This window comes from Microchirus variegatus, assembly GCF_963457635.1.
Source record: "Microchirus variegatus genome assembly, chromosome: 8".
In the NCBI taxonomy this organism is placed as follows: domain Eukaryota; kingdom Metazoa; phylum Chordata; class Actinopteri; order Pleuronectiformes; family Soleidae; genus Microchirus; species Microchirus variegatus.
This window is the reverse complement of record NC_139809.1, coordinates 10551853-10564415: the sequence shown is the minus strand read 5'-3', so window position 1 is coordinate 10564415 and position 12563 is coordinate 10551853. Positions and strand designations below refer to the sequence as shown.

At 40.3% G+C, this 12563-nt stretch overlaps 1 protein-coding gene across 1 annotated transcript; it reads right to left on the bottom strand.

Moving 5' to 3' along the window:
• Window positions 1-1712: 1712 nt before the first annotated feature.
• On the bottom strand, window positions 1713-8145 carry LOC310930708 (fibulin-7-like; the record flags this gene model as incomplete). The annotated part of the gene is made up of 7 exons (XM_083893750.1): window positions 1713-2073; window positions 4376-4511; window positions 4590-4727; window positions 4805-5110; window positions 5213-5392; window positions 5874-6039; window positions 8080-8145. 7 exons carry the CDS (start codon window positions 8143-8145, stop codon window positions 1713-1715), a joined length of 1353 nt encoding a protein of 450 aa, XP_083749876.1.
• Between the last annotated feature and the right edge of the window lie 4418 nt (window positions 8146-12563).

Here is a 12563-nt window from a genome sequence, read left to right as displayed (position 1 = left end):
CAATAAAGGAGCGAAACAAACCCATAAACTGATTTATCTTTACAATGATAAACCCGCCCAGAATATATATTATCTATTACCTGTGTGAGAAACAATCTGCATCCTATAGTAATCTAAATCATTCTGCAGCAACAACAAAGTATCCCATAAGTGCGAGACCCAGAGGCAGCGCTTCAGTGAGATTACAGCATGATAACACTGCAGCTGTTATTATTAGGAAATGTAATCTCAGGTGATTGCAGTGTGTTTCTCTACAATAACAGAACTGTAGAGAACTTATCTTTACCTCCTTTCCACTTTCTTGGTCAGTCTCAGTTTATTCAGGTGAAGTGAAGCACAAGCACATCATTTAACTAACCTTTCATGGGGTCAAACAAACTGATATCTAAGCTACAGGTGCATATGCACCAGTACATTTGGCTCCATTGTGTTTAGAATTCATAGATTTTCAACAGATACAGTTAAAGTCACCTTCAAAGAGGCCAAACTCACTCACTCAGTGGTTTCACACCCACCATCCACTCTTTTCACCCACTTATTCAGCTCAAAAGGCTCTTGTTCCTGCACTTTGCAAAGCAATCATCAAAAAAAAACTTACTCTTTCTCTCCTATACAGGTAGAAATCACTTTGTGTTTTCATTTCAGACACAATGTCAGGTCAGAATAATCCTTTACACTCTGATATTTTGACCGAGTCACCTTCAATTGCCTATTGTCTATTTACTTTAGAGAAAAAGACACAAACCCTAACCCCCTGCAGAGAGTGACTGGATTCATTTTGGTCCAAATGATGACATTCCTGAACAAATTTAAACTTTTGATCAGCTGATGAACAGCCAGTTTGAGTTTATATGCAGTTTTCAACAAATGACCAACTCTATTTTTTCCGTTTCTTGTATCTGTTTCTTCTTATTTGCATTTTGAAGCTCTAATTACAATCCACGAGTCTAAATTTTCCCCTTGGTATTAAAGGCGCCATATGTAAGAATGGGGCCAAAAACGGTTACTACACTCAAATTCAAAATACAGAGGTCTTTTAGGTTTCGTTTTCTGACGTAACTGGCAACCCGTGGTTGCTCTGCAGCTGAGACTCTACTGACTGCAATGATTGGTAGGTGGCGCCACATGCCAAAACATGATTTCAAAACATTACCGTGATTTGCAGTCTGCAAAATATTTTTTTTAATGCAAATATTTTGTCTGTACTGTTGTTGTTGGTGAGTTCAGTTTGTTATATGAACATTATTCCTGAGTCTCTGTGACATATTAGGAGGATTTTATGGCCAGTTGCTTTAGATTTATTACATAATGCAGCTTTAAGATTTTGTTCATGAGTGTTTGTAATCACATGTAGGGTTTGTGTTTGCTCAGTCATTAACCCAGCTCCGCTATACATTTAAGTATTACTCGAAATAAACGTGCAGTGATCATCGGAAAAACCCAGGTCTTGTTTTCCTTACAACAAAAAATGGCGACAATTTGTGTCACATTATTGTATTTGGAAATATAATGTCAATAAACGTAGATGTACTTTTTTCCTTTTTGGTTTTTCAGTGTTCAGTTCAGTTGAGTTTGGCCCAAATCGTCGTACCTTTGTGGTTTTAGTTGGACTATAACAGTTCTTTCTGCGTAAACTGGGTGAAGAATTCTCCCTAAACGCCAGTTAACCTCAGTGAACTTCCACACCTCATCTCCACCTGCCCATCCTCCACTCAAAACTCGTACGGAGAGACGAACAGAGTGACCTTTGTGAGGTAGCGGCCCAGCAGGGCGTTGTGCTCCAGCTCGCTCATCTCCACCTCGGCCTCCAGAGCAGCGGGGCCTTTGATGGGCGTCACCAGGAGCAGTGTGCCGGTCTGTCGGCCCGAGCGCTGCACGCTGAAGTGTCCCCGTCCGCGGCCGCCCGCCAGGCCAAAGCGCAGCGTGTCGCCCAGCACGCGGGCCGCTGACACCCGGAAGAGGACGCGAGGGGCGGACATGTTGGACACCACAGACAGGAAGTGGAAGGAGATTGAATTTGGCGCCTGAGTGCAGGCCTTGTCCCCCAGCATGCACGGGTTCCTCTCACAGCGCCTAGGGGAAAGTAAAACAGGTTTTATTGACATTTTATTAATTTATTTTGTCCGAGAACATGTAGATTAAATGATAATGAAGTTGTGGATTAATTGCAAGTGATATTTTGAGTTGTGGCATAAAATCACCAGTCACCAGTATCAATAGTAATTGTCTGTATCAAATGTGCTTAAAGGTGCATTATGTAATAAATCTAAAGCAACTGGCCATAAAATCCTCCTAATATGTCACAGAGACTCAGGAATAATGTTCATACAACAAACTGAACCCACCAACAAAAACAGTACAGTTACGTCAGAAAACGAAACATGAAAGACGTCTGTATTTTGAATTTGAATGAAGTAACCGTTTTTGGCCACATTCTTACATATGGCACCTTTAAGTTTTAGAAGTAAAATTATTATTTTTTTTAAAGTGAGGAGGAAGGATTGAGCCATGGTTGCTCATGGTATGGAGATTTGTCTTTTAACTGGAAGGCTGTGGGTTAAATTCCTGGCTCTGCTAGTCTGTATGTGTCCTTGAGCAAGCAACTTAACCCCATGTTGCAGCCTGTGAAGGGGTGAATTTCAAAACTATAGTGCAAATCCGCTGATCAAGTCTAGAAAAGCTCTATACAAATACAGACCATTACCAACTCTTCTTTTTCTGGTTTTATTTGGTAGTAACGAGTAACAAAGATAGTTAGAGGAAATGCAGTGGAGTAAAAGTAAAAGTTGATAGAAATAATAACAAATTAAAGCACAGATATGTGAATTTTGTACTGAAGTACAGTAACAAAGTATTTGTTGGAAATGTTGGTGACTTAATAAAAGTGAAATGACCACGAACGCAACACTTGACCTTGCATGTGGCTCTCTATCCTCTCTATCCTGCATTGCTGAAAGACACAAATCAAAACTCTCCAACCTCACATTTTAGTTCCTGTTTACCACCACAGACATGCTCACGCCTCCCAACCAATCAGCCGATCACCTGACAGGAGGCTGATGAAGGCTCAGGAGAGGACAGAGAGGCTGCACAGAGCGAGCGCCAAACCTCACTTGGACTCAGAGCCCGGAGGGAGAACTGACTTAATGACGGGTGTAGAACGTGAGTGGGCGACAGGCTTTGTCTTCAAATTTTTTCTCTCCATCTCTGTCCCTGTCATTTACATTTCATATCTTGGTCTTTTGAGGTGAGAGGTTAAATGGTTTTCTTTCTCACTCACTCTCAGTATGCATTTCATTGCTCCAGTTCCTTAGTTTGCACTTCGATTGTGCTGATATCACTGTTGTTTATTTTAACTCTAATTGTCTAACTCGAGGCTATTCAACTTAAGGCTCGGGGGCCAGATCCGGCCCTTGAAGCAATTTGGACAAGCCCACTGCCCATTAACCCATAAATAATGAATGTATTATTATTATTATTACTATTTCTGGCACTTTGCGTCCCGCAAATACTAGTACGGCTGTAATTGTACGCAGCCTATGTACCAGAATATTTTGCACTATGAGCCAACTGTAGCAATTGTACCTGAATATTATTGTTACTGTTACTTATATTTCTGCAAAAATAGCCTATCGTAAGAGCCATTTGTAACTGTTATACCTAAATGTTGGTGGTACTGTAACTGTAACCTTTTTGCACTATGCGCAAATCGTATTGTGCCTGAATGTTGGTGGTTTTGTTATTTAAAGGTGCATTATGTAATAAATCTATTTTATAGAGGCCATAAAATCCTCCTAATATGTCACAGAGACTCAGGAATAATGTTCATATAACAAACTCACCAACAACAACAGTACAGACAAAATATTTGCATTAAAAAAAATATTTTGCAGATCATGTTTATGGTTTGAAATCATGTTTTGGCATGTGGCGCCACCTACCGCCGTCTACCAATCATTGCAGTCAGTAGAGTCTCAGCTGCCCAGCAACCACGGGTTGCCAGTTACGTTAAGACCTCGGTATTTTGAATTTGAATGTAGTAACTGTTTTTGGCCACATTCTTACATATGGCACCTTTAACTTTTATGCACAAAACTAGCAGCCATTTCAATAAATAAGTGCTAAATAATTTATAACATTTTGTTTTATAGTATAGTAGTACAGTGGTTGCCCGGCCCACTGGCTGGACAGCCTTCCGAAAAGCTGGCCCTCCGGAAATTTTAGTTGAACAGCCCTGGTCTGACTGTCTCCAGTTACGTGATTATTTCCCTGTTCTCTGTAGAAGAGACTAGTGTTTCCCTGCTTATAAATGAAGGCTGCTAAGTTCAAACCAGGTGATCATGAAAGGTGTGAGTTGAGTTGATGTTGATCTTACATGGGCGACGTCTTTATATACGTGGCGTTCTTCATGTGAGGACACGTCACCGCCACGCACTGGAAACCCCCGTACGTGTTCACGCACACCTGCTCTGCTGTGCAGTTGTGCATCCTGGTGTCGCACTCGTCGATGTCTGGATGAGGAAGAGCAGATCAGGTTTACAACCACAGCTAACCCCGGGAACCGACCAGGACGACTCGTGACCTCTGACCTGTGCAGCTGCGTCCGTCTGTGGCCAGATCGTACCCGTCTGGACAGAAGCAGTGGAAGCTGCCGGGAGAGTTGACGCACTGATGGACACAGAGGCGACCGGGCTGACCGAGCGGAAACAGACGGCACTCGTTGATATCTGAAACACAGTTGGTGAGTAGAAGTGGAAGAACAAAGCAGTTATTCTTCATATATATATGAAAACTGTTTTCTCACCTGTGCAGATGTTGTTGTCACGCCCCGATATGGTGAACCCCACGTCACAGGTGCAGCGAGTGGAGCCCAGGAAGTGGGTGCAGTGAGAAGGCCGCACAGACGCTGAGAGGGAGGAGGAGGTGGGCAAGACAGAGGAGGAGGAGGAGGTGGTGGTGGTGGTGGTGAGGGGAGAGGCTGAGGATGTCGCCGGCGGAGAAACAACAGAGGAGGATCCTGACAGAGCAGCAGAGACGGGGAAGGATGAGGACAACGAGGAGCGAGCAGCAGGAGAGAAGGAGGCCAGGGAGTTTCCTGTGCCGTTGAAGCCTGGAAACAGAGAGCGAAACAAGACTTCATAAGGACAAAATAAACTTTAGAATTAGTAGTCTTAGTAGTCACTAATACTCTTCCATACAATCCGCTCTGTACCTGACTCGCGTCTGCACATGGGCTGCTGTCCGCTCCACCTCAGAGACTCCAGACACACTCGGGTTCGTGGACCAATCAGCTCGTACCCGGGTTTGCACAGGAAGTGGACTTCATGTCCGACGGCGAACACCCTGCCCAGTCTGCGGCCGTGAGCAGGAGGCTCTGGTTTGGGGCAGGACACTGTGACCGGATAGAGACGACACTTTATCAGTTAGTTTGTTAATGATCACATATGACATTAACTCGAGGCATTTAGGGCCTACAGACAAGGTCAAGATGACCTGCGTATGTTCAAATTCATGGTGGTATAAGCGACTTTGAACATGGTGTGGCTGTTGGAATTTTTGCACACCAAAACATCTCTGCAGTTTACAGAGAATGGTCTAAAAAAAAGAGGAACATATCCAGTGAGTGACAGTTCTCTGGGTGAAAAATGCAAAAGAATGGCCTGAAGTTTCAAAATAAATCTCTTCTAATCCCACCAAGAAGATGTTAGACATGTGGCATGTGCTGCCACTGTTGGCCAGAAGATGTACTGCAACCTGTTTCTGTTTTCTGTTCTTCTACTCTGACCTGACCTCATCTTATTCCCTTCCACAGGACACTATGGTGACCTGAGATGACCTGAGACGTTATGGAGTGTTTTCACTCTATTCCTCACCCCCATTCTTCTCGTCGATCTTAAAGATGGCCATGGTGCTGTTGTGCAGAGCAGTGAGCTTCTTCCTGAGCGAGCGGAGGCCCTGCTGGTACGACGCTTCGTGGACGGCCAACAACTTCTCCACCTGTCGCAGCGAGGTCAAGAGGTCGTGAGTGGACGGACACTCCTGTAAGAAGGTAAGAAGTCAGTGAGTGTGGTGTTGGTAAGTCTTGTAGAGAGAGGGAGGGAGAGAGGAAGCTTCAGGGGTTTTCTGTTGGTTAGAAATAATTACAGTGAAGATGCAGAAGCTGCCAGAACATCAAAACAATGATTTAGGGCAGAGTCAAAGGTAAAGAAACCCACAAATGTGGGTTATTTTTATAGATAGTATATATAGACTAAGTATAGATTAATACCACTTTTTCATGACTGAACCTTGAATATCTGCCAATACTCACATCCATATGAATTGTTTTATCTTTGATTATTGATTTTTTTCTTTATCCCCTCAAAACAAAACTAACTAACAATGATTTAACTGTGGCTACAAATATTCTGCTTCCATAAATGACAACAATTATATTCTACAACTCTGTTAAATGCTGCTGCTTCTTTTTTTTAATTGAAATTCTTTACAAACAAAAATCACAAAATATAAAGTGAAATGTTTATTGCAGTATGGCAGACAGAGAACTATTAAATCACCCACGCGGAAAATCTTTACTGATATGAACTGGATAACAAAATGATGTAATATCTATCAATTTAAACTAAAATGAAATCACTGTGATATTCGGTGTTCCCTTCATTTCTTTTGAGCAGTTATTATTGGTTGGTTTACAGATCGTATCACAATTGATCGTTTTTTTTTCTTTCTTTTTCTGATACGTGTTGCAGTGGTTTTGAGCAGTCCTGACAGCAGCAGACAGCGATCTTCAGTCCGTCTCCAGTCTGCGAGTGTGTTTCAGGTGTGAGCTCCATACATAGAGGTGAGGTTTTTTCACAAGTGCACTATCACCTAGGTGAAAACTGGCCCTGAGCCCACTGCTGACCCCACTCTCTCTACTGCACTGGACACACACACACACATACACACAGCACAGTGGACTAGCACAAATGAAATGGGCCAATAACTTAAACACATCACAACACAACACAGAACAGAGCAGCGAAGGCCGACGCAGCACGACGCGACACAGCTGCCGCTTAATGAACACATGAGGTAGTGGTTTGTCACAGCTGTGAATATAGAGGGTGAATTTGAGTTTGAGTCTTCACCACTGACAAGAACATCAGTGTGGATGATTTTTAAAATATTAAAGCTGCAACTCAGTGTAAAGGTTTGATAAACACAGGTTTAGTTTAGAATTTTTCACTCTATATTTAAAAAGTGTTTATTATTAGAATTATTATTAATTCAAACTCTTATGTACAACTATATTATATGTGTGTGTGCATATATATATGTATATATACGTATTTATGTATATGTGTATATATGTACATATATACACGTATATACGTGTTTATATATACATATATATGTATACGTGTATATGTACATATATATGTATATGTACAGTATATGCATATATGTGTGTGTATATATATATATGTATATATACATATAGATATACATATATATGTAATTGTATTTTGATTTAAGAGTCTAGAAAAATATACACCTGACTTTCAAGACATTTATTACAATGGTCTTAGTAAATGCTTAGTTAATGCTCATTAAAATCATCAGTTAATTACCCAGTAAATAAGGATTTAAGTGGCTTCATTGGAAACAAATTAAATGACACTTTTTATTAGTAAAATATGAAATGAAATAACACTCAGCAGGCTTTACACTCTGTATATGAAGCGTCATCCACTCTCCTTAGACCCTCAATTCAGGTTAGGGACTAAAAAACCTTTAACAGGGAGGAAAAATGTTGCCAGACCATTTAACAAATTGAATAAAAAAACATTTCCTGCGATGGTTTCATTTAAAGGACCTTTAAATGGTGAGTATGAGTGAGAAATGTCCAATATTACACGGAAACAGCCCAAAAAATAACAATAAAAATCCTATTGTCTGATATTATTAGCTTAGTATTTAAGGTCCTGTGAGAAAACCCAATAAAGCTGGACTCCATAAACTTTATTTTTATGTTCACATTAAACTGGAATAAACAGTTAAATGAACATAACCGGTGTGAATATCACCAGCACTCACCTGAGCTGAGGAGAAGCACATGTGATGAAGAGTCAGCATCAGCGTGGCGAACGCAGTGGCCTTCATCTTGAGGAGGAGAAGCTGCTGCTCCTGGTGAACTTTCAGCAGACGGGAGACAAAGTTCTGTGTCCTCAGCTCCTCCACTACCTCTAAAACCTCACCATCTCTCTCTCTCTCTTTCTCTCTCTCTCTCTGTTTCTTTTGAGAGCACTTGCCAAATTTCACTCGCTGACAGCCGCCCACCTCCACCTCCCCATCCCCTCGTCTTTGTCATGTATTTATGGAGGAGGAGGAGGAGGAGGAGGAGGAGGAGGAGAGCAGCTCCCACATCTGGAACTCACTTTCACTAATTTTGATCAGCATGTACCCAGAATTAGACTGGGCTAATTATAAGGAGAGTCAGCTGGCAGCGGTGACTTTTAATCATCATCTGAACAACAAAGCAGCTCCTCTGTGGAGACGACTTTTTCAAATTCAGGAATGTGACTTCTGCTCCAATTACGGCGACGATGAACGCCCACTTTTCTTTAAAATAAGCCTTAAATCTGCTGTCTTGCAGGATAATGTTGTGTGGCTCCTAAATGACAGGGCATCTGATTGCCCCGCCTGCCCTGCTACACTACACCCCCCCCCCCATCCCCTACCCGCACCAGTGCAGAAATTGCAAAGAACTGAAAAGACCCTAAAGAACCCTGCAGCTGCTACGAGTCCAAACTTTAAATCATGCATACTCCGAGTCATATATAAGGCACGATAATGGCAGAGTGTGAACGTAGACTATAATCTCCAGTAAGCACTTTTACACGACTCCCTGACGATCCTCAGAAGTCTGTGGATTTGGAGAAAAGCAAATAAAACATGGAAATTGGTACTTTTGAAAGTAGCCAGATATATGTGCTATTTTTGACATGGCAAATTCCAACAAACAAGATCTCGAAAGTGATTCAAGTCTCTGGTTTAACAAAAAACAACAACAACAACAACAACACTGAGATAAAGGTCACAAGCAAGTGCAAGTGGTAGAGCTGGTCTTCTTTAAACTGAAGGGTTGAGGGTATGATCTCTGGGACACTTAACCCCAATTTGTCTTGACGGCTGTGGGTTGATGGACGTGTGACAGAAAAAAAATGCTGCACTTAATTATGCACCGTGAGTGAATGGTTGTGAATGTATGAATGGCAGAAGTGTAGTGTAAAGCAGATTTGCGCTGTCGTAAAGACTTAGAAAAGTGCCGTAGAAATACAGCTAACAGCTGTGTTGCCTGGTGTTGTCATGGAAATCCTCTGAACATTGTGTTACCTGTGATTAGTTTTTTTTGTACGGCAAAAGATAGTTAAAGTTTCTGAAACATAATGCCATTCTCCATCAGGTTTTTAGTATCAATGACATTATCTTCATGGGCTAAGTTTGGTCAATTTGATGTTTCTCTAAGTATTTTCAGTGGAAGCATCATGATGCCTTACAAACCTTGGATCGCACTCAACCCTGAAACTCTGGTACGATACAGACTTGTATTTAAAGAGGATTTATTGGCAGAAACTGAATTAGATACTCACAATAAATTGCTTTTAAATAAATATACACACACATATATGTTCGGTTTCTGTAGCATTAAAATAAGCCTTTATTTGTTCTTTAGTCAGCCATCTTGCACGTGTTCATGTTTTTAACTTACCGCCCAAAATGTAGAACATGCCCCGCCCACATTAACCGACGCATTAATCAAGTTTAAAACATCCGCATGAAATGTGTTGACAGTGTTTGGTACACGGAGGTCACTGCAGTGGTTTCCTAACACGCTCGGTAAAGAGAGCGGTTGAGCAGAGGAGTCCTCTGTTTGTTGCAGTTTGCCTTCTCACCATTAGATGTCGCTAATTCTTACACCTGAGACCTTTAAAATGGCACCTGAAACAATTCCAGAGATAAAAAAAAAAAAAAAAAAAAAGCCTTTAGAGCAAGGGTCTCAAACTTGCGCCCCCTGCTGGCCAAATGTGGCTCGCCAGTCCATATCCTGCGGCCCTGCACTTATTTTGAAATGATAAAATTCAACATTTAATTATATATAGGGTTGTCTCATGTTTTAATTACAGTTATCTACATGTTATAAGCTGATTTCATGTTTTAGTTCTGTCTGTTTTTGTTATTTACAGATTCATTTTGCATCATAAATATGTTTTTTATTGTGAGCTATACATCAAAACAAACACTTTTACTTTGAAATGATGTGCAATGTCATCCTCAATATTTGTAATTGCAACACCATGATGGATTATGAAGATAAAATGTTAATTTCTAATCACTAAACTGTTCATTTTCCCCAAATTGTTGGACTTCTTTCACTTGACCTGGCCCCTGCTGACCAGTCTAGAAGTTCACTGGCCCCCAGGTCATTTTGAGTTTGAGGCCCCTGTTTTAAAGAGTGCAAACTGCTGCCAAAGCAGCTCTGTTTCCCACAGTGTCATTAAATTCTTGCAAGGATGTATTTAAGAATGTCTTCCTTGGTCCATTAACTACATCCCCATAAAATTCCATCTACCAGCGTCCTTTACTTTCTGACTTTGGCAGAGGGAGCATTATATTGTTGTGCAGTGTCGGTGCAGTGTGCTCAGTGTCCACCAGGTGGTGCTTTAGAATGGCATTTGATCCTGTATAGAAGGGAACAGGCAGCAGCAGCAGCAGCTGATGATGATGATTTACTGTGAATGAGAAATCCACAGAATGTCTCTTCACAAACGTTTGCCTCACACGTGGCTGAAGCAGCGTGTTATTCATGTCGGCGAAGTGACTAAATTATAGGTTGAAGGTTTGATTTCCACACGAGGACTCAGGGCTCTAAAAACAAAGCAGACAAACACAGTTACCGCTCAGCTCACTGGAGATAAACAAAAAGTATCTTCTAGACACATACTTGAATATACTGTATATACAGTTCGTTACAAATGTAATAGACCAACACCTAATGTAAGGTTTATGCCACATCTGCCTTAAATTAACAGTATTGGTAATTATCAAAACCATGTTTTATGTTTCTGTAATGGTAGTAATTGGTTTTTAACCAATATGATATTTTTAATGCTACAATATAATCATAACCTGAAAAAATAGTAAAGCACATTATTATTTCTTGATTAAGTTGATGTTGATGATGAGTTGATTGTCAAATTGTAGTTATTTACTTTACAGAAAAATTTGTTTTTGGTGGTTGAGTGTTTTTTCTGACTTCTCAAAGAAGCCCAGTGAGTCGGCTCAAATTTGGGTCTAAAAAGGTGAATTGACTTGGTTATTTGCCAAATAAATAACAATAACAATGGTTTAGATTGAATTTATTTGACAGGTGGTCTAATAAATGTGTTAAGCACTGTATGTTAGTGGTTCATCATTATCGATTCATCGTTATTTTGGGTTTGCAGGTGCAACAAAACTGCATATATTTAATTAACCCTTTAAGGTACACACCAAGAAAAAAGCAAGGAAAAAAGGGAAAATTATTGATTTGCATTTTGTATTATTTTATTTTATTTCATTATGATGACAATAACGAAAATCTATATATATATCTTTTTTTTTTTAACCCTAGAATACCATTGCCGGGTGGTTTTCACCCGAGCAAATAAATGTATGTGATTTTCATGAAAACCAATTTTTCATCTTCATTATTTGTTTATTTTTAGAATGTTTTTGTTCCCAAATTCCTAATTCTCCAGTAATTTTGGAGCATGGTCCTGTTATGATGCTTTTCTTTCATTTTGTTAGACATGACACAGTTTAAAATAAAGAAACACTACTCAAATGTGTCATGTATTGTCATGTTTTGAATCATATTTTGATGATAAGTACTTTTTATTGGGTGTATTTATTATCTCGGGTAAAAATCACCCGGCGTTAGTGATGGTGTTTTGAATCTGAGCGATAGTGTTGAAGGGTTAATTAGACCCTACAGTATTTCAGATACAGGCCTCTACCAAACGGTTGAGACGTCTGTTCATAATAAACCTGATTTGCATAATTCATATAATTCTCAAGTATTATCATTTTCAATGAGATATCGTGACTTAAAGTGTGGTTGACCAAATGGTTGAGCAGTACCTTAAAGGGTTAATACTATTCAAATATTTACATACAGTATCATAGTTTTGTGCTTTTCAATGTCCATCACTGAGCAGTTAATTACTGTGTATATCAAAGTCCTTTTTTAAATGACCAAAATGGTTAAAAACATCATCAAACATATCATTAAAATAATGTCTTTTTTGTCCAATAATAGAGACAAACAGGCAGAATCATGACCTCCTTGGTCAAAGTAATTAAAACCAGGCACACATAATAATGAAATACAGTGTGTACAACAAAACATGTGCTTGTTGACCTGAAGTGTGATGGATAGGCTCTCGCCTCGCTGCAGTGCATGCTGGGAGGCTGTTTGGCTGCTGCTCGCAGAGGTTGATGCCAAGATAAATAAACGAGGCCAGGAAACGCCCCCCAGA